Source organism: Magnolia sinica, chromosome 11, assembly GCF_029962835.1.
Source record: "Magnolia sinica isolate HGM2019 chromosome 11, MsV1, whole genome shotgun sequence".
Lineage (NCBI taxonomy): Eukaryota > Viridiplantae > Streptophyta > Magnoliopsida > Magnoliales > Magnoliaceae > Magnolia > Magnolia sinica.
The window spans coordinates 67,760,524-67,783,652 of NC_080583.1; the positions used below are offsets into that span (position 1 = coordinate 67,760,524).

The 23,129-nt window shown below is 39.7% G+C and overlaps 1 protein-coding gene across 6 annotated transcripts in view; it reads right to left on the reverse strand.

Moving 5' to 3' along the window:
• LOC131219278 (diacylglycerol kinase 1) overlaps positions 1-23,129 on the reverse strand; it is a 62,219-nt gene that overhangs the window by 15,126 nt on the left and 23,964 nt on the right. For all 6 annotated transcript variants that reach the window (XM_058214346.1, XM_058214343.1, XM_058214342.1 and 3 more), the window contains exons 3-6: positions 14,132-14,498; positions 13,613-13,689; positions 7,451-7,570; positions 7,207-7,371 (exon numbers count right to left, since the gene is read on the reverse strand). In XM_058214346.1, the coding sequence (XP_058070329.1) occupies positions 7,207-7,371; positions 7,451-7,570; positions 13,613-13,689; positions 14,132-14,498 (729 nt within the window). The remainder of the gene's footprint in view (positions 1-7,206; positions 7,372-7,450; positions 7,571-13,612; positions 13,690-14,131; positions 14,499-23,129) is intronic.

Consider the following 23,129-nt stretch of genomic DNA (forward strand, 5'->3'; position numbering starts at 1 on the left):
TTTCTACGCTCAAGCCCAAAATTTATCTATTAAAATGGTTGGATGGAGTGGATAAAATACATAAATTATGGTGGACCCACATAGTTTACACAGCACGCTTAACCTATTGAGTTACTCGGTACGCAATCCGCTCTTCATTTTAACATAAGTGGTGTGTGGACGTCACCAAGTTTTGTGGACCCCACCATGATGTATGTGTTATATCCACATGGTCCATCCAATTAGCGAGACCATTTTAGGTAGTGAACCCAAAAATGAGGAAGATCCAAAGCTAGGGTGGACCACACTACCAAGGCAATGGGGACAATGATTCCTACCGTTGAAACCTTCCTAGGCGCCATGGCCCACAGTGGTGTTTATTTGTCATCCAAGTTGTTCATAAGATCACACGGGGATGGGTGAAAGTAAGATACAAAAATGACATGGATCCAAAACTTTTGTGGCCCCTAATAATTTTTCAATGGTAGGCATGTTCAATTCACATTGCTTCCTGTGGTGTGGTCCATTAGAGCATTGGATATGCTTCATCTTTGGGATCAAGCCTTAAAATTATCTTGTAAAATGGATGGATGGGGTGGATAAAATACATAAATCACAATGGGCTCCACACAGTGATAAGCGTACTGATTTATAGGGTGCGCACGTGTCACTTGTTTGTATCCGTGGATTGATGGGTCAATGTTATGTGGGGCCATCATAATGATAAATATTTTATCAATGTTGTCCATTTATTTTGATAGATAATTTTAAGGCATGAGTCTAAAATGAGACAGATCTGCATGACTGCATCTTAGGTGGACCGCACTAAAGGAAACAATGGCGATTAAATGCTCACCATTAAACACTTCATAAGGCCATTGTAATGGTTTTTTTTTTTTCTTGCCATCCAACCTCTTGATTAGGTTACACAGATCTTGATGAAGCGAAAACACTGTTTAGATTATGTTAAAATTTGCCACATGTACCATTTTCAAATGTTAGGTATCAAGCGTCATACACAGCCAAAGTATCAAATACCACACTGATCGGATAATCTAATCCATCCTTGATTTGGCATCTTTGAGTTCATTTACTTTTACATGTCTTAATTACTGTATACCAGCTGCATTTGTATTATATAAACTAATTTTGTTTACTATTTAAGTGATTTCTTACGACAACGCATACTTTTTTGCCCCCATTAAATGAAAATTTCTAATTTAATGCATTCTTTTTGCAAAATTTTCATTCCTGAATATGTAAATATGTATATTTAGACATGTCCAGAAGTTTCACTGAAAAATTTCATCATTTTCCCCATATTTCCCCCTTTTACCCTGCATTTCCGATTATCGGTGATATTATCGGCGATAACGATATTACATCTTTATCTCCGGCCAGCGAAACTTGTAGCGATACCGACAACTCGAACACTGATCTGAGCCACGTGTTGTGTACTTTCTTTGCATGCAGGGCCCATCGTTGGTCGATCCTAATCTTGTGTATTTTTATCATAGGACATCGTTAGATGATGGTTAGTCCACCCTAACCATATATGATGGGGACATCACGCACACGCGCACTCACGCCGCCCCCCCTACGCACGTATGTACGTAGAAGGAGGACCCCACCATCGATCTGGATCGATGACGACGTCCATAGAGGGCCTCCTAGCTAGAAGTCAAGTTTTGGTTCAAAAAAGTGGCCCGATAGTCAAGAAAAGCCCACCATGGGATCTCATGATCGTGGCCCACTCGTCGGATTGGTTTTATATTTTAGGTTTTGCTTATTGTTATTATTTAGAACATCATGAACGCTTTAGATTTCCTTGTTTGGTTTTTATTTTAGTTTACTTCATCGCCAAGCAATAAGTGTCGCACATGGTGCGAGTTTTTGGGTATAGGGTTCTCCCTATAAATAGGCACCCCTTGTAGTTCTTTTCATTCATTGAAGTTAATAAAAAAATTTCTGCTTTATTTTTCTACTCTCTTCGTGAGTAGTGGAAGAATTCAAAAGTGGGTGCGAAGCCCTCCCTTTTCGAAGGGCTAACTACCGTGGTGCGAAGCCACATCGATCCCGATTCACCCCCATCCTCCATCATCTTTTTTTCCGTCTTCCCCCACCATCCGTACTTCGAATTTGTCCTTTTGTTGCATCAGATTTCTTCATTACAGCAAGTTTCCATATTTCGGCCCGCAGGCGAGCTGAAACTTCGGCAGAGCACCACGCACAAACCGTACATCGGATCGAGCTGAGATTTGGGGGTTTTGGAGTCCATCCCTGGCCGACCAGGGCCAAGGTGACCTTTTTCTGAATAGTGGGCCCCACACATGTGCGGTCGGGATCACACGCACGTCCGTCTAGGCCATTATTGTTGTCCACGCGCGGGATCATCTTTTGGCTCAGGTTTTTATCCTCTCATAGCCGTTTTTCATGAATCTTAACCCTAGATTACATGATCCCTAATTGATTTGCCCCTTTTTATCACCTTAGGGTTCCTTGAATTGAAATTAGGGAATCCCTTGGATTAGGGACTGATTTTTATGCATGAGTAGTTGATTTTATTTTCCTTTGACATCGTTTGGTTTATAATTTTTATTAGTCCAATCCTAGCCTGTGTTGGCTTGGACCCGCATAGATTCCCCTTTTTAATTGAATGTTTGGATTTTCATGTGGGACGTGGAATTTGTGTGATTGTTTCTGAATTGGTAGGATCTAAGCCTGAAATCTTGCACATCATATTTAATTTTCCATGTCCTGCATCAAATTTGGTATCAGAGCCTAGGGTTCTTGTAGGGGAATTCATTACATGTTTAGGGTTTGGTTGTTTATGTCCATTACGCATCAATTCTCATCATATATGGTTGTTTAGAGGTCCATAAACCCTGAAATAAGCTGCTGAAATTTTCTATTATCCCCTTATTTGAATTATTTTAGAAATTAACTTAGTTTTCTATTTCTAGGTTTAGAAACTTTCCTTTTCTGTTTTTTTATAAACTAATTTTTTTAGAAACTTTCTTAATCTGTTTTTAGAAACTAATTTCCTTTCCTTTTTCTTTTTTAGAAACTAATTTACTTTCCTTTTTCTTTTTTAGAAACTAACTTACTTTCTATTTTTAGCAACTTTCCTTTTTTCTTTTTCTTTAGAAACTAGGTTGTTTTTTTTAGAAACTTTTCTAATTTGTTTTTTTTTAGAAGTTTTCCTAATTTGTTTCTTTAGAAACTTTCCTTTTTCATTTTTTAGAAACTAGGTCGATTCTTAAAAAAATAAAAAATAAATAAATCTCTTATATTTTGACAACCATATTGCTGAATTTTGATTAGCACCCTACACTAAACATAGAACAATTGCAAGAGTCACTAAACAAGTTGTCCCAGAAGTTGGAGTTTATGATTAAGCGCTTGGAAATGGACCAATGCTTTGAGCAGCTTGATGAACGCATTGCCCGACTAAAGACCATCGCCAGGACAAACCCCACCATTGGGGTAGATGTCCAATCTCAGGCAGGTGGCCTGAAGGATAGACCAATGAATGGAGTTGGTCAAGGAATCAGTTATGGGCGTGTACCCGTGTACCCACCCCATGAGGGACATCAAGACCATTATTTTGAGGGATACAACATGTGCAGCCTTGTGACTGGAGAGAGTGCACCGGATGTTAGTATAGAGTTACCCACTAAGGTCATTCCGGTAGTGGATGAGTTTCGTGATGTTTGTCCTGATGATCTACCGGATGAGTCCCCTATGAGGGATATAGAGCACACTAGAACATGGGACACCGTAATACCTACAACCGAGTTTACGTTGAATAATTTTGTCGATAGGTCCACAGGTTTAAGTCCTCGTGAAGTCGTTACTGATTATAAACCTAGGAAACTTATTGATCTTGTCCCTATGTCATTGTCTCATAGGCCGTCAGAGTCTGCAGAGTCTTTTGCGCATCACATTCATTCATGGCATCAAGAAATCAGGCAGAAGATCATGACTAATAATGAACATTGCACATTTTCTACAAACCAGTATAAATGTTTCAAAGGATTCAATATTAGGGCCTCTGTGATGGTCTGCATCAGGCATGAGCGATATCCTTCGAGGGCCGTTCGTAAGTTACATGCGTGTAACGCTGGACCCGTCAAAATTATAAAACGAAACGGTCTCAATGTGTATGAGGTAGATCTTCCACCTTCCATGGGAATTAGTTTTACATCCGATGTGGAGGATTTAGTTACTTTTCAGGGGACCACTGATACTTTGTCAGGCCCTTCGCCCACCCATCCTGATTCTCCATATTTATCCCTTGAACTATGGCCCCTTTCCAACCCATTTTCTCAACCTCTATGTCCCATACCTACCCGTCCCGACCCATTTTCTCAGCATCTACCTCCCATATCTACCCTTCCCAACCCATTTTTCCAGCCTCTACGTCTCATACCTACCCATCCCGACCCATGTTCCCAGCCTCTACCTCCCATACCTACCCATCCCGACCCATCTTCCCAGCCTCTACCTCTTATACCTATCCTTCCCGACTCATTTTTCCAACCTCTATCTCCCATACCTAACCTTCAAACACCCAAAAATGAAATAGAGGATATCCTGGACCATCAGATAGTTTCAACGTCGAACGACGGGTTTCAGAAGTACGTAGTTAAATGGAAGTCACGCCCAGCTTCAGACAACACGTGGCTCACTGAACTCAATCCTAAGGACCTGCTATGGCAACTATATGTGTCTAAAAAACTAAATGACCTTACAAGACTCTATATAAAGGAGTGATGGGGACATCACGCGCACACGCGCACTCATGCCGCCCCCTACGCACGTACGTACGTAGAAGGACCCCACCATCGATCCGGCTCGATAACGACGTCCAGGGAGGGCCTCCTAGCTAGAAGTCAAGTTTTGGTTCAGAAAAGTGGCCCGATAGTTAAGAAAAGCCCACCATGAGATCTCATGATCGTGGCCCACTCGTCGGATTGGTTTTATATTTTAGGTTTTGCTTATTGTTATTATTTAGAACATCGTGAACGCTTTAGATTTCCTTGTTTGGTTTTTATTTTAGTTTACTTCATCGCTAAGTAATAGGTGTCGCACATGGTGCGAGTTTTTGGGTATAGGGTTCTCCCTATAAATAGGCACCCCTTGTAGTTCTTTTCATTCATTGAAGTTAATAAAAAAAATTTTGATTTACTTTTCTGCTCTCTTCGTGAGTAGTGGAAGAATTCAAAAGTGGGCACGAAGCTCTCCCTTTTCGAAGGGCTAACTACCATGGTGCGAAGCCACATCGAACCCGATTCACCCCTATCCTTCATTATCTTTTTTTCCATCTTCCCCCACCATCCGTACTTCGAATTTGTCTTTTTGTTGCATCAGATTTCTTCATTACAGCAGGTTTCCAGATTTCGGCCCGCAGGCGAGCTGAAACTTCGGCGGAGCACCACGCACAAACCGTACATCGGATCGAGCTGAGATTTGGGATTTTTGGAGTCCATCCCTGACCGACCAGGGCCAAGGTGGCCTTTTTCTGAATAGTGGGCCCCACACACGTGGGCCGGGATCACACGCACGTCCGTCTGGGCCATTGTTGCTGTCCACGCGCGGGATCATCTTTTGGCTTAGGTTTTTATCCTCTTTTATCCTTTCATAGCCATTTTTCATGAATCTTAATCCTAGATTACATGATCCCTAATTGATTTGCCCCTTTTTATCACCTTAGGGTTTCTTGAATTGAAATTATGGAATCCCTTGAATTAGGGACTGATTTTTATGCATGAGTAGTTGATTTTATTTTCCTTTGACATCGTTTGGTTTATAATTTTTATTAGTCCAGTCTTAGCCTGTGTCGGCTTGGACCCGCATAGATTCCCCTTTTTAATTGAATGTTTGGATTTTCATGTGGGACGTGGAATTTGTGTGATTGTTTCTGAATTGGTAGGATCTAAGCCTGAAATCTTGCATATCATATTTAATTTTCCATGTCCTGCATCAATATAGGGCTATCATTAGTCCATCCTAACCATGTGGGACCTACCATCAGTCCATCCTAAACCACGTGGGACCTATTCTTTGTCCATCCTAACCATGTGGGGCCTATCGTTATTGATGGGCCCCACATCATAAATGGAAAAATATCTTATGAAAGATCTCTACCAAACAACATAAATGGAAATTACGATCAGTTTCCACAGAAATCGTCTGAAAACATACAACAGAAAGTGTTTACTTCCATCAGTTTTCAGGAAATAATATTTCCATGGAAATAACTTTTCTACTTTTTTTCAACAAGTCCAAATTAACGGTCCCTTACCCTTAGACTGTGGGGTCCACAAGTCCACAGGGTTTATTTAATTAGTTGTTAAGAGTTAAGAACTGGTCATGGCTTGTTAAACAAGTTTCTCTTTAGTATTTCAACAGTTCTTCCCCCCCCCCCCCCCCCCCAAAAAAAAAAAAATGTTGGAATGACACAAAGTAAACAAGTTTCTCTTTAGTATTTCAATAGTTCTTCCCCAAACCCCGAGGCCCCCCCCCCCCCCAAAACAATGTCGGAATGACACAAAGTTGGCCCATTTGAAAGCCTATTGATTTAGCTCATAAACAGGGCCAAGATCATGCAACTCTTATATCATTTAAGCAAATTATGACCAATTTACAGAAAGCATGCATCGTTGTGATGAAATTCAGAATATTTTAATTATTTTGAATGTTTTATGAAACAGATTATTATGGTTTGAAGTAATGGATGGTTAGAATTATATTAGGGTTTCTTTTGCTTTTAGGAAAAGTATATAAGCATGTAAAGACCCTTTTGGGAAGGATGCTTAATTATTTTTATCGAGTAAATGGGTTTATTCTAGTTTTTTATGGTTTCCTGCAATGAGATTCAATACTCTATTGGTGCTATGACTATAGAGCACCTTTGGTGCAATGCCATTGGGTTTCCATGGAGCGATTTTGTGTATTTACCCGTTTCCTTGCTGTTTCTTTTACCACTACTGTTAGTAGAGAGTTTATTGAAGCTAAAATATAGCATAATGGTGAAGGATTTAAGCTTTAAAATGGGAACTTATTCATCCCCTATTTGAAAGTTTCAGATAATTTTCCACTGCTGCGACATCACTAGCCCTTAACGTAAGCATTTGAGCATTTAATGTAAGCATCAGTATCTTCAACAAGGAAACATTTGAGCATTCACATCCTACCTTACCAAAGATAACTACTGTAATTTACCTGAAGTTTTCCAAGGTGCCACGTTCCAGATATACTAACAACCTCCAACATTTTATCATGCATAGATTGCGGGTCAAAATTGTCATAACTCTCATCTTCATTTTGCCACAAATCAACTCCTCCCATGTAGCTCCCAATGTTAGCTACAAGCACACCTTCCGCATCCTGCAGTAGTTTGAAACATTTTGAATGAGAAACAATTTGCAGAACAATTGGATGGTTGTAGGCAGTGATGAAAACGTACCTCCGGAACCTCTATCTCAACCCCATCCACCTCCACTCGGATTTGCCATGGGATATCTGCAAATGTCCTGTCCATGATGTTCTTCGCCCCTTCTCTTGCATAAAGCATTTTATTCAAGAACTACACAACATTGACAGATTTTTAGCTAAGTGAAACCAGATAGCTACAGCCAAGAGCAGAACCCAACCTGACTAAGACATGGGCTAACAAAATAATATTTGCAGCTCGATCAGAAAAGCCGTCTGTAACTTAAAATTACACTACAAAACGTGATTAAAGTTGCCATATTGGCTCAAGACATGCTGATTCAGGAATTGCAGAATCCAACCAAAAATTGATTAGAAAACAAGTCACAAAAGGAAACAACATGTTATTTCAAAATGTTTGAAAAAAAAAAAAAAAACAATAAATCAACCTTAAATCTCTGCTTTCGGATGACTGTTCAAACGAACCTATATGTGAATTGTTGAACTCAGGTGGGTTATAAAAAAACTAGGTCAATTGATTCTTTTATAATAAAAAAACAAAATAACATATGGTCATCATCTCAGTGGAATTTTGGAGAATAATCATCTTGTAAAATCTTTATCACTTAATACTTTCTCAAGTTCCCTTAATATTAATTATTATCATTGCTATTCATTTTAAAATAGTCAAAATTAAAAAGAAAATAACTCCAAGTGACCAATTCCACCAGCTCGAGTAATGATTTTCATGTTAAAAAACTCAAGTCTAAGTCATCATATCTTCAAATGAATTTTCACATGCATCTCAGCTAAGTGGTATGCAATAAAGTCTTAGAAAAACTTCTTAAACTCTAAAAGGAAGGAGGTTTAGCTGAGTTGACAATATCTGAACTCAAGAAATGGTAATAATTCTGTTAACTTAACCTTCATAAATCAATGGAAGATGTTGCTACCACAATCCGATCCATGTATAGGTGTGAATTTTCCGAAGCAATTTTAATTTTGGTGACAATTCAGAAAGCCCATTCAATGAATCCATGTAGTCTTCCAAAGATTTTGTTTGTATAAAACTAAACAAGGAAAACTAGTCCGCGGTCCATTTTATAAATAGCTAACCAAAATAACCAGGGGTCTGTTTAGATACTCAATTGAACTGAATTGCAATAATCCAACTTATATGAATGACCAAATTGAGGGCATCATCATCTAATTCACAATCACGACCAGAACCCAAATTGTAAATTCATACAGTTAAAATTGGACCTGAAATGATTACGACTTTGATTTAGGGATAGTAACCCATTAGTCATTTCCATTTTAGTGAATTGAAATTTTGCAATTGAATTCAACTGAGCATGCAAATGCAGCCTCAATGAACTTGAAGAGATTCCTATGCCAGTGAACTAAAAATGTAAATAACCACCATCCCAAAAGCTCTAAATGCAAATTAGCTCAAGCTCTTCTGCTTTTTGAAAATTACACTTGACCTCTATCCAGCCATTAGGTGAACTATCTACTACCATTTTCTTTTCCCTCAAAGAATGAATCCATCAAGAGTACATAAATTCTACCAGAAGATATGCTGTCATTTGATGATCTTCTATAAGATGCTTTTGAACATGTTGGTTTTCTTCCTTCACTTTATTCTTCATTCTTTTCATTCTTTCTTTCTTTCTTTTTCATAAACAAAACCACACTTCAAATGCATAGTGCAATCTCAGGAGGAATTGTTAAATGGATAGTGACAAATAATATAATGGTAACTTAACTTGAGAGTGCAAGATAGAGAAGTATACTTAACTAGAAATGAGCACTTCTACTTGTTAGTATAATCTTTTTTTGTTGGTAATATAAAATTTTATTAAAAAGAAGAGAGGAACAAATATAAATATTACAACAGGGTAAGATTGATTCAACCCATCTAGGGTTTATTAGATGCACCTCCATCAATTACAACAAGATCCAATTTTGTAGGACGGGCACACAATGAAATTCCACCCAAATATACACATCACAAGACTAAATCACCCAAAATCAACTAGTATAGCAGATTTTGTATAAATATGAATTTCAGCATCAGTAACGTTATCACATGGATTCTGTAACAAAATCAGCCTATCACCCAATTTCCAGCAACTTCTACTGATTTTCTCACAGCCAAACTCTTAAGCAATAATATGAATGGAAACATATATTTACATGTGCTATGGAGTTGAAAGAAGAGAAGATTCACCAACTTTAACCAACTAGGGTTCAAAAACCCAAAATGCTAAAATGCTTCCTCCTGTTTCTGTTTCAAACTGAAATACAACATTGGTTCTATATATTCCCCTATGATGGCTGTAAACAGCCCTTAAATAGTTCCTAAACAACCTCAAAACCGGGCTTTTAATCTCAACCATCCATCAATCTAGCCTGTCATTAAACTCTAAACAAAATATCCTAACAAACAGCAGATAGAACTCTCACTAAGGACCCCTGCAAAAAGCATGTTGTAGATAGACTGACAATTCCACTGAAGGTCATAGATGAGGAACTGGGACTGACCGCTAATTGATTTTTCAGGGAAAAAAAAAAAAAGAACAAGAAATCAAGGACAGTTAGAAACCTAATATTTAATTTTCTACAAAGATTTTGATTTTGGAGAAAAATGCCCCCCCAAAAAAAAAAAAAAAGTCACTCCAACAAGGTTTCAAAGTAGAGATTCTGCATTAAGGGGTGCAGTGTTGGGAAGGAAGGCGTTAGGCACCTGTTCCAACCCATGCAAAAGCACAATTTCTACTTCAGATTGGAAGTGATTCCTAGAACAAAATTTTTGCAGCATTTGGATGCTTAAATAATAAATAAATAAATAAGAATTTGGAAGCAGAATAGAAAAGAATGGAGGAGAATGTTAATGCAGCGGATTGGCCACCAGAACTTCTGATTCTGAACTTAAACTTCAAATCCACACCGGAGGGTATTATCTTATCAAGGATATCTAGAATGCACTGGGAAATATGATAGGTTGTGGGCCATTTGGAATGGCGGCATCTGCATGACATAGATGTTTCAATAACCAGGTATGGCAATACGCGAGTATTGTAATTGCTGGGAATTATAATCACTGTGTTTGGATAACATATTGGAGGTTGGAGCTCTTAGCCATTTAGATTGGAGTGGGAATTTTATAAAGGTGGATTGGGGGAACCTTTATTGTGGAAGAGGATTATAGAAATACCATCTTGTGGGTGTCTTGAAAGTGCCATCCTCCTTGGAAGTGGATTCTTGTTTTGAATGATTTGAAATTGTGTTTGCAACATATAGAAATTGAATCTAGTCAGGGCCCAAGCGAAGCAAATTATGTGGCTTATTCTCTGGTGAAGGAGGGGGTCCACAGATCTGCTCTTTGTATAGGGGACTCCTTTTCCATTGCTTGATGGATCTTGTCCCTTTTCCGCCTTTGTGTGCTGTTCAATAATATTATTGATAGAAAGAAAAAAAAAAAAAAAAAGGTCCACATGCAGCATAGATGTGTAGCCCACATAATGAGTGGCCTTGGCAGATTTTTACATCACACCACCTGCGCGGTTAGGCCCTCCTTATGTGTGGCTTGGATGCCTCAGACGTGTCACGTGTGACAGTTTGATATGAGTGCAGCATGTAAAGGTGAAAACGGTGTGTGCCACTAGCAAACCTCTTAACTTGTGAGCATTAAGAAATTATGCTTGCATTCATTATTAATGAAAGGGATTCAAAATGATCTTTAGACTTTATAAGAGGTCTCAAGTCCAACTGGTTGGACCACAAGGTACAGTCCACCCAGCAGATCACTTCCAACCTATTAAGTGCATGTGACATCCAACCTAGGTTGGCCGTACTATGAGGATCCCCTGTTGCAAAAATCAGCCTTATCTACACATCAGGTGGACCACACCATAGAAAACAATATCTAGCCATTGATAAATAGCAAAATACAAGTGGCGTCCACTACATAAGTGGATATGGCTTATTTTTGTACAAGGTGATTTTCATGATGGGGCCAACATATTGGATGGTAGGATATCACACACATGAAAGGTTGGAAGTCATCCACTGGGTAGAGTGCAACTTATAGACCTTCCCTATTTATAATTCCAAAAGAATATCCTTCAAAAAAATAATAATAATAATAAAATAATTCCAAAAGAATAAGAAACAAATGCATAAATTTCCAAAACGCATGAGATTACATTAAAACAAGTGAATGATCTGTAGAAAAAAGATGGATATATAGACATCTATCCCTAAGGGCCTGTTTGGTATTGCCAAAATAATGGTTTTTGGGTGATTTTGATTCTCAAAATCACTTATCCAACTATTAAATGAGTTTAGTTAGCCAGCATGATAAGTGATTTTTAACAAACAACTATCAATAGTAATGCTTTTCACTTTGCAACTAGCCCCATTTCCAATGGGCATCTTTGTTTCTTTGCAATCATCTCTAACAAACCTACAGCTGGCATCTCCTCCCCATTGTTCGCTGTGGTAGGGCCCAGATGGGTTCTAAACCAGGCTGATTTTGATCCCAGGGTCTAGCATCAAAGGGTGCACCTGATAGACAGTCGATTTCACGCTCATACAATACGATGGGCCCCGAAAGCTCAGGTGTTTTATCCACTGCGTAGAACAGGTGTTGTGGAGGATTCTGGTCATGTATGGACAGCTGTACGACGCAGCTCACGAAATGAGGAAAATTTCGTTGTCTGGTAAAGTGTGGTAGATGATTCACAGGAACTTGGAAATTTCTTAGAATATACATGGCGTATAAGAAATTCAGAATAGCTGGTCCAAATTATGGGACCTGGTTTAATGTATCATGAACAAAAAATTTACGCTCATTTGATCACCTGAATATCAGATGGGCGGACCTTTATTGGACAGACCTTTATTGGACAGTTAAAAATGAAAGACATTTAATGGTCCAATTTCAACAAATAAGTATCCACAGATCAAGGGTGGGACCACTCAACCAATCTGATTTTGGGATTATCGCCTAGATATAGTGGGTTGCACAATGTGGCCAGTTTTACTTGATGTAATGTACGCAATGTGTACAGTTTTTGAGTGCCTATGTATGAAGCATTATATGCAACAAGACTATCAAAGAGCCCTTGTACACGTAAATCATCTCTTCAGGAGAGGATGGTTTATTCTACAAGAACTGTGGGTGAGGCCCACCAGGGTGTGTATGGCATCTGATCTGTCTTGGAGGATAGGCCCACCAGCAAAGTTGGACGCCCAAAATATCAGACGGATCCAACCATCATTGAGCCACTATGTGAATTTGGAGGTTTTTGAATGGATATCCATTACTTTCTATGATGTGGCCCACCTAATGATTGTATAAGACTTTTTCGGGGGCATCATATCATCATAGTTGAATGGCATATATCCGACACAGTAGGCCCCACCCAACAAAACAATGAACAATCGTCCAAAAACCTCCAGATTCATGCGGTGGCCATGTGATGATTGAATCGGCCTGAATCTTTTCTTATCTATGTTTACCAAAAATGTCTATTGAGAACAAGGTATTCAATAACAGTAACAGTGGCCATAATGGCCAGCCTTATGGCCATTAAGAAATGGATTGTTACAGCCGTTATGGCCTTGTAATGGTAAAAGCCTTTACATAAGGAAAAAACTGTAAAGGCCCCGTATCGGACAGTTACGGGCTTGTATCGACCCGTACAGGATTTTTATTTTTATTTTTTCAGAACGGACATTACAGGCCTGTAATACATAACAGATCCCACTGTTACGTAACAGCTGTTATGGTGGTTACTAACTGTTTTTTTTTTAATGACGATTAGATGCCCCCGCCCCATTTTGAGGCAAGACTATTCCCTGCTGATGCACGCAATTACTCACAAACCACGTACATCGGGTAATCCCGGGGAGGGGAATCAAGCTCGCGTTTGAGGGGAGCACACCCATGATGCTCGCCATTCACCCAAACCCCGTGCGGTACCATGATTGAGAATAAATTTTGCACAAGTGTTTTTCAATATGCAATTTTGCCATAAGCAATGCCAAATGGATCCTATGCTCATTGTTACCTGTATTTCAATAAACAAATTTCCTAGAAACAACACCAAATGGGTCCTATGCTAAGTATTACGTGTATTAGCCATAATTCAAAATCCATGCTGGTAGGAAGAGAGACTTCTTATACCTGGTTATAGAACTTCTCCGGGTTTTCTTCACGCAAATTATGAATGTCCAAGGCAACCTTTGCATCACACCCAATTCCTGTTGACAATGCACCACAGTTATTCCAATATATATTTCAGGTGGAGGAATCATTGGGTCCTGATACATCAAGCTGTGAATAGCGCCCTGATGCACCTAGCCCATACAAGTGGGCCTGTGATCCATGTCAATGAATCTGATGAACCCCACCATTGATGGAGGATGCCCCATAAACCATCCAGATTTGAAGATCAAACCATCCAATGACTAGCGTTTTTTTCTTGATCAGTGCTATATGTTTTCCTCACTGTCTATTTATAGGCTACTGATCAAAGGGTTGGAACTTTCCAATCTGTGAGTTTTTTGGGCACCCTCATCCATAATGGGGCCCATCAGCAAGCATCTAGATTATCAAACCCCGGTCCTAATTGTGAGGATAGACACATAAAGAACCCCATAATTCCTCTTTCAAGTGATCAAAGTGACTATGTTCATGGCATACCAAGATAGTTGTTCATAAATGTTGTGCGCTGAACATGCTTGTTCTGTTGATTTCCGATTGTTACTGTCCACCGATCAAGCATGGTAACTGCAGCATGCTCTATGTGGTGCAAAACTGTGCACAAGCCTCCTTTTCTCTCTACAGCACCAAGACCACCTCCCCATGACAAGACCCTAGCCAGGTCATTGCCAGTACCTGCTGGAAGGATTGCAACTGGAGGAGGAGATTCAAAATTGTGCTTGTCAATAGCATCTAGAACCCAACCAACCGTACCATCACCACCACAAACTAGAATTCTGAAGTGTGGCACATTTCTAAACAAAAATAGACCTGCATCTGGTCCTTGTGCCGCGCTCAACTCAAAGACCTAAAAAGAAGTAACTAGTGAATATCTGAGACTATCATGTAAAGATGATGCCATCACTTATTTTATTTGGTTTTTAATGAAAGAAGTAAGAAGGAGAGGAGCTCATAGAGATTTTCATCATGCCCTAAATGTCACTAATGTAATGACTTTGCCAACTCTTGACCTAGGGGACACTTTCATGGAGATATTATGTTTCCGAGTAGCTCATGGAGATATTATGTTTCCAAGAAGCTCATGGAGATATTATGTTTTTGAGCATCACATGGAGATATTAGGTTTCTGAGCAAGATGTAGCTCATGGAGATATTATCTATCTGAGCATCTCTCTTGGGGAAAGATTACAATCTTAAAAGGATTCTAAACATGAGGACCACCCTATGACATCCAACTTTGCCCTACCGAACAACTCTGACACCGACCCACTTTGGTAGCATTGATTATTCTTTTTCACCCATAGAGCCCAAAGACCCACCAGCAAAGCTAGCCTCCAACTTACTTTTTTTTTTTTCCTACTTTGCCCTTATGGCACTAGAAGGAAACTTTCAATAGATCTCAGCATCATCCACATCACTATAAAGGAATCGAAAATCCTTTTCCATGCTTCTTTAGAAAAGGGGCATAGGATGAAAACATGATCAACACTACGTATTCTATATGCATAAATGTTGGGAATCACCATTTTCCTCTTCAGGAGATTATCAATTGTTAGAACTTTATTTCTCCCCACCAACCATGCAAAAGCCGCTACTTTAGGGGGCGCTCCATAATGCCAAGCAAACAAAGTATACCCGCTATGCTCCCCAGCTGCTGACCCATCATCAATTTTTCAAACAACCCAAACTCTCCTTTTTCTAAACCAGATGACCGCTCTCTCCAGCAGAAGGCTACAAGCCTTGAAGCTGATCCAATAACCGAATGAGATCTATCACTTCCTCATCTGACAAGTTTCTTTGGCAAGGAGCCCAAACCACTAAGCCACGAACCATAAGAAGCATCAAGCGATGGAGATATTCTCCTATTCTCCTTAGAAACTAGCCTAGCTAGCCTAAAAAAAATCTTCTCTAAGTGGCCCCTCGCCTACCCATAGATCCTCTCAAAATCGGATCCTCTTACCATCCCCCACGTAGAACCTGATCCCCTTCTTGAACTTAGCCCCCATCCTAGCAACCGCCTTCCAAATCACTAACACCCTATAAAGTGAAGTCTTTTTTCTCCCATCCCCCTTCCCTAACATGGTACTTCCTAGCTATTACTTCTCTCCATAGATTATATTCTTCCATGCCAAATCACCACAACCACTTTGATGCAGGCTGATATGGGCCCACAACCCATGTGCTAGGGCCAGGCCCATTAACCCCAAGCCCAACAATCGACACATCAATAAGGATGCCCAAGCCTCCTATTTAGGTAGCTAGCTAGCTTATTTAGCTAATTATATAGCAGAATCAGTCAGCTAGCTATGAAAAAACATTAGTCAAACAATTTTAATGCATTCTTATCTCTTTTATCTATTTTCCATATTTGTAATAACTCATTGGTTGTCAATGAGATTATGTATTTTCCTTTTATGTACATTTTAAAAGCTTATATAAGGGCATGTGATGAGCAGTATGAAGGTAGCTTTTAATTGAATAAAAAAAATAAAAAATTCTAGATTGTTTATTTTTACTTTGTGTGATTCTTGTGCGTAGCTTGGAGGTGCCTACGCTTGGGCGGAACCTCTCCATCAGTCGGTTGCACCAGTTTGGTAGGTTGAATTCCTAGATAAACAACACTCTTGGTATTATTGTTTCCAAGTTCTTTAATCATAAAATTCTGCATCTTTTCCGTTATTTTCTTCATTGCATCCTTCCCTCCCCCATTAAGCTTTTTTCTTTTCTTTTACAAAGCCCGAAAGTCCAATTGACAAGGGGAAACTCAATCAAAAAAATTTCAGCCATTTACCTCCATAATCCAGCCCATTAAAACCCAAAATCAGCCCCATTCCAACCCATTAAAACTCCCAAAAACCAGCCACGTTCCAGCCCATTAAATCTTTTAAAATCAGCCATATTCCAACCCATTAAAACCGTCAAAATCAACCCTATTTCAGCCCATCAAAACCCTCCAAAATCAGCCATACTCCAACACATCAAAACCTCTAAAATCAGCCATATTCCAGCCCATTATACCGGGCAAAGTTATGCCAAGAGATCCAGTGCGAGATGGTCATGTATGATTTCAAGTCAGTTGATGATGTTCATTGGAAGGCTCAACGAGTTGAACAACAGCTGCAGTGGCATATTCTCCAACGCTTTGGTTCTCCAGTTGGGGAACTTTCTATGAGAAAGGGTTCAGATCCGCATCTCAACCGGACTCCACCACAGGCTACCGACCACCTCCCCACCCCTTTCAGCCATGCCCACAGATGCAAACTACTCTTATAAGGCAGTCTCAACCTTTGCAACGCCCTCCGCCACAAAATTTATACCAAAAGCAACCAGCAATGTAGGGACATGATATCCTTCCCTCAGAAAAGAATGGCAAGGTATTGACTATTACCGTTGCAGATACATTTTCTGATGAATGTCCACAAGCGAGGAACCTCCATTACTACGGTCATGAGTATTACGATGAGCACATCAAGATAGAACAACCCTATGTAGAACCTGCATCATGGTCAGAAGACCCTCCTGCTAAAACTGCAGTTGAAGCTGAGGATGAAGGCCCTACTCTTATCATACGCTACCTCCTTACCACATCGAGGAGGAAGAGGAAGACTAGTGAGGGACCATTGTTTTCCGTAGGCGAGTAAAATGCCAGAATAGGTTATATAACATGATCATTTATAGTGGCAATGCAATGAACATCATATCTCAAGAGGTGATTGATAAGCTCAAGTTGCCAACTGAAAGGCATCCAAAACCATATAAGGTTGTGTGTGTCGACGACACTGCCATCCCTATTACTCGAACGTGTTTAGTATCATTTAAAATCGGCATATATGAGGATGATATTTGGTGTGACATAATTCAAATGAAAGTCACCCACATCCTTCTCGATTGACCTTGGCTCTTTAATTGAAAGGTACAAAGCGACAGTGAAGTTAACACGTATACTTTCCTATAGCGAGGTCATCGTATCATTTTTCACCCATTGCAGTCTATGTCACCTCTCATCTATGCCTTCATCGTCGTTCGCTCTAGTCACAAAATAGGTGTAAGAGCCTATTATTAACCAAGATGAGCTTATTCCTAATGAAGTCAAATCTATGATGCATGACTTCCAAGATTTGGTCCCCGATAACATGCCTGAGGAGTTCTCCTTCGCGAGATATTCAGCACGCTATAGATCTAGTTCCTAGAGCATCCTTACCCATCTTACCAGCATGCCAGGTGAGTCCCACTGAGCACACCGAGTTGAAGAGTCAGGTTAACGAGTTGCTTAAATAGCGCTACGTCCAAGAGAGATTAAGCCCATGTGTGGTGCCAACCCTCCTTACTCCCAAGAAGGATGGAAGTTGGCGCATGTGTATAGATAACCGAGCTATTAATATAATCACAGCGAAGTACCGTTTCCCCATTCCTCGGCTTAATGATGTGTTGGACCTAATGTCAGGTGCTAGCATCTTCTCCAAGATTGATATTCCAAGTGGATACCACCAAATTCACATCCGACCTAGTGACGAATGGAAGATGGCATTTAAGAGGAAGGATGACCTCTACAAGTGGCTAGTTATGCCATTTGGTCACACAAACGCGCCTAGCACTTTCATGCACGTCATGACCCAGTTGTGGAACCATTTTATTGGTAAGTTTATCGTTGTCTATTTTGATGACGTTGTTATCTACAATAAGTGAAGAAAGAAGCATCTCAATCACCTATGTCTTTTCTTCAGAGTCCTTCGTCGTAGACACTTTTACCTCAACTTTAAACAGTATACCTTCATAAGTAGATCAGTGATTTTCTTAGGGTACATTCTCTCATCGCAAGGTGTAGAGGTGGACCCTACCCAGGTGAAAGCTATTATTGATTAGCTGAAATCTATCACTATCTCTAAAGTTCGCAGTTTCCATGGCCTCGCCACATTTACAAACGTTTTCACGGAACTTCAACAGCATTATGGCTCCAATTACCGATGGTAGGAAAGAGAGAGTTTCGATGGACAAGTGCAATAACAAGAGCGTTTGATAGGATCAAACGTAAAATAACTGAAGCTCCGTTTTTGCACCTTCTGGATTTTGAGAAGGTATTTGAAGTGAGTTGTGATACTTCCAACATCAGCATTGGAGTTCTCAGTCAGGAGGGTTATCCAATAGCTTTCTTCATCAAAAAGTTTTCTTATGCGAAGCAGCGATACTCCACTTATGACTTGGAGTTTTATGTTATTGTCCAGACTTCATGACATTGGCGTCACTATTTAGTTGACAAGGAGTTTGTCCTATATTCTGATCATGAAGCACTCAATTACCTAAACTCTTAGCAGAAGATAAGTGCTCGTCGTGTCAAGTGGAACGCTTATCTTCAGGAGTTTTCTTTTTTCATCCGTCACAAGGCTAGCAAGGACAATCAGGTTGTTGATGCATTAAGCCACCACGCGCATCTATTGTCATCGATGGCGGTCATTGTTTTGGGATTCAAAGAGATGCGACATGAGCATGCCGATGACAATGATTTTGGATGCATTTATACAGTCGTTCTTAGTGGAAAGCTAGTGAGACCCACATTTCAACATTCATGATGGCTACTGGTTCCGAGGAAGGCAACTTTGTCTACCCAATACTTCCATCCACAAGTATGTTGTGAGGAAGTTACACGCCAATGGGTGTAGTGATCGCTTGTGCGACGATAGACCCTAACCCTCGTTAGAGAGATACTTTTGGCCTCGTCTAAAATTAGATGTCGCAAAGATATACCAATTACATAGGGTTCGCCAGCTTGGTAAGAATCAAAAGAAAAATAGTAGATTATATCAACCACTGCCAATCCCACATGCTCCGTGCGAAGATCTCAGCATGGATTTCGTCCTGAGTTTGCCAAAGACCACTCGGAAAGATGATTCAATATTTGTGGTGGTTCATCAATTTTCAAAGATGGCTCATTTCATACCATGTTTGAATACAGCAGATGCTCTCAAGATTGCTCAATTATTCTTTCGAGAAGTTGTTCGTATTCGGGGGCTTCTAAAGACAATTGTGTTTCATCATGATGCCAAGTTCATGAGTTATTTTTGGAAAACGCTTTGGGCAGCAACGAAAACCAAGCTTTAGTTTTCTAGTGCCTACTAGACTCGGACCAATGGTTAAACAGAAGTGGTCAACAGTAGCTTGGGCAAGTTAATACGATGTCTTATCCGCGATCATATAGCTACATTGGACCTAGTAATACCCATGGTTGAATTTGCTTATAATAAATTAGTCAACAGGTCCACAAAGATGTCACCTTTTGAGGAGGTAACTGGTATACGACGGCATCTTCTAGTCGATTTGATTCCTCTACCCGTAGAGTCGAGACCAAGCACAGAAGTTGATGACTTCATCCGCTATATGCAGTAAATGCATGACGAAATTCGATGCAATATGGCCGCAAGTAATGAAAGTTATAGGCAGCATGTAAATACAAGACGTTGTTTTGTGGAATTTATGGAAGGTGATATGGTTATGGCTCGTATTTTTCCTGAATGGTTGCCTCCCATCACCTCAAAGAAGCACCATCCTCGTAATGCAGGACCGTTTAAAATCATAAAGAAAATTAGTTTTAATGCTTATGTTTTAGATGTCCCATCAGATTTACCTATCATTCCTACTTTCAATGTGGAAGATCTTTCAATTTATCATGGGCACCATAATATCGAAGAACAAGCCATCACACTTCCGAATATTTTGCCACCTATAGACATGATCATTGATGTTCTTGATGACCAGATTGCCTCCACGCACCAAGGTGGTTACCAGAAGTTTCTTGTCCATTGGCAAGGAAAACCTCTCTTCGATGGTACATGGATCACAACCACAGACTTCCAGCGTCTAAATCCTAACCTCTATGAGCAATATCAAGCCATTAACTCGCCGAAGTCGAGTTCTTTCAAGCGGGGGAGGACTGATGCAGGCTGATTTGAGCCCACAACCCATGGGCCAGGGCCAGGCTCATTAAACCCAGGCCCAACAGCCGACCCATAAATAAGGAGGCCCAAGCCTCCTATTTACGTAGCTAGCTTATTTAGGTAATTAGATAGAAGAATCAATCAGCTAGCTATGAATAATTTAGTCAAACATTTTTAACGCATTCTTATATCTTTTACATATTTGTAATAAGTCATTAGTAGTCAATAACATTATATGTTTTCCTTATATGCATGTTTCAAAAGCTTATATAAGGGCCTGTGACGAGTAGTATGAAGGCACCTTTGAATTGAATAAAAAATTCTAGATTGTTTCTTTCTACTTTGTGTGATTCTTGTGCTTAGCTTGGAGGTGCCTACACTTGGGTGGATCCTCTCCATCAGCCGATTGCACCACATTTGCCTAGCAACGCTGAGTTTATACCCTCCAACATCCTAATTCATGCTCCTCTCTCCATACGGAAGACACACCTCATCTCACTTCATTAGATGATTTTTTTTCCTTGTGCGTCTTGCCATAAGAAATCCCACCTTAACTTCTCTAATTTGTCCAACACTGCCTTCGGGCACCTAACATGAGAGATGAAATAAAGAGGCAAGTTTGACATAGTAGGTATAATTAATGTTAGCAGGTATAAACCTTTATCCAACATTTTATTAAGAGCCTCTACTACCACCACCAACAAAAAAGGGTAAAGTGGATCCCCCTTTTGAAGCCTTCTAAACACCTTGAAGAAGGCTTTGGGACAACACTGAAAACTTAGCCGATTGAACACGCTCTTGAATCCACTTCCTCCTTTTCTACCCGTAGCCCAAACGTATTAACATCTAATTGAGGAAATCCATCCTTCAAATTTTTTTTTGAGGAAATCCCAATCGACGTGATTATATGCTTTTTTGATGTCCAACTTGCAAATAAGTCCCTTTTTACCCTCTTTATGTCATGAAGTGATGCACTCATGAGCGATGAGAACACTATCCAAATTTTGTCTACCTACCACAAAGCCCCTTGTACTTTAGAGGCCACCCTCTCTAGAATCACTTGGAACTTGGACACCAAGATCTTTAGATAAAATCTTATAAGGGCCCCCAATCAGGCTAATAGGCAAAAAGTCCCCAAGGCAATTGGCACCCTCTTTTTTCGAAATAATAGCTATGAAAGATGCACCAAACACAAATGATAGACGTCCCTTTCGAAAAACTAGGCAATAAAGCTAACCAAATCTCCCTTCATTGGCTCCTAATACTTAGGAAATTCAAACATGCTAGATTGAACTTGAAGTGGAGAATTGTGGACACGTGCCAACATGGTACATGTATCAGATCTGGAGTCATCAGGTTAGGCCCACTCTAAACATGTCCTAGCCCAAAAATCCGCCACGTACGTTCATTAAATGGGTAACATGTATGAGAAAAGTGGATGGTGAGGAAAAAAACGAATGAAAATTCTACATACATGGGCAACCCACCTTGTGAGTGGACCAGCCTATTTTTCACATGAATGGTACAGATCTCATGAGTCACCACAAATCTTCTCACAAATCTTCACTCTTGTGAATCTCCTTCATTTTTCTCAGAAAACAAACATTTGAAGGAAAATGTTTGTATGTATGCATACATACATATATGTACATTTATGTATCTACACAAGCATTATACTTTGATTTTAGATACAAATCAAATCCAAAGCAGTGTGAATTGTAGTAAGCAGTGTTCAAAGTACTCATTAATCAACTCAGAACCTGGCTGATTTGATTTATTTTGGCAGGGTCCAAATACCGAGTCCAAATTAATTTATAAAGATTCCAACTGATCACACCAATTTCCTATACTATCAATGTGCTTTGTCATCTACTCGGCTGCATCAAACTCAAAATCACCAATTTCTTACTCTAGTCCAAGCTTTTGACCATTTGTAGTGACACTTTAGATGGAAAAACAAAGTCATCCACATGAAATATCGACAATTAAAACATAGAGAAATGAAATTGCATTAAGACCACAATATTATGGTGTTAGGATTGTCATGTTGGAAGATGAACAAAAACCTGGTTTTGATCTGAAACCAAATAAAAGATAAAATATGGAAAAGGTTATATATGTTCACTATTTACATTTCACATGCTCATTTGTGTGGTGCTTATTATAACCTAACAAAACTGTGGATAAATACCAAAGCCATGACAGCAAAGAGTGGAGCAAGTAAACATCTGGAAATACAAAGAAGATTCACAAGGCAAGCCAACTCATCATCTCATAAAGGATCCAGCAAATGCCAAATGCCTGTTTTGATTTCCAACATTATGGTGGCCCTTTTGGAAGTCCACATAAATTGGAAATGGTTCCACTTTTCACCGAAACCAATCCTTTTTGTGCTTGGGTGCAGGAAAGAGGAACTGCATTAGGCAGGCTCTCGTTGCCGGACTTTTTCCGCTCCAAATTGTAAGAGCTATTCTCATCCCACTTGAGATTAGACAGCATACATACTTGCTGCCAAAAAAGGAACTTCCATACAGGCTCCAAGGAGTATC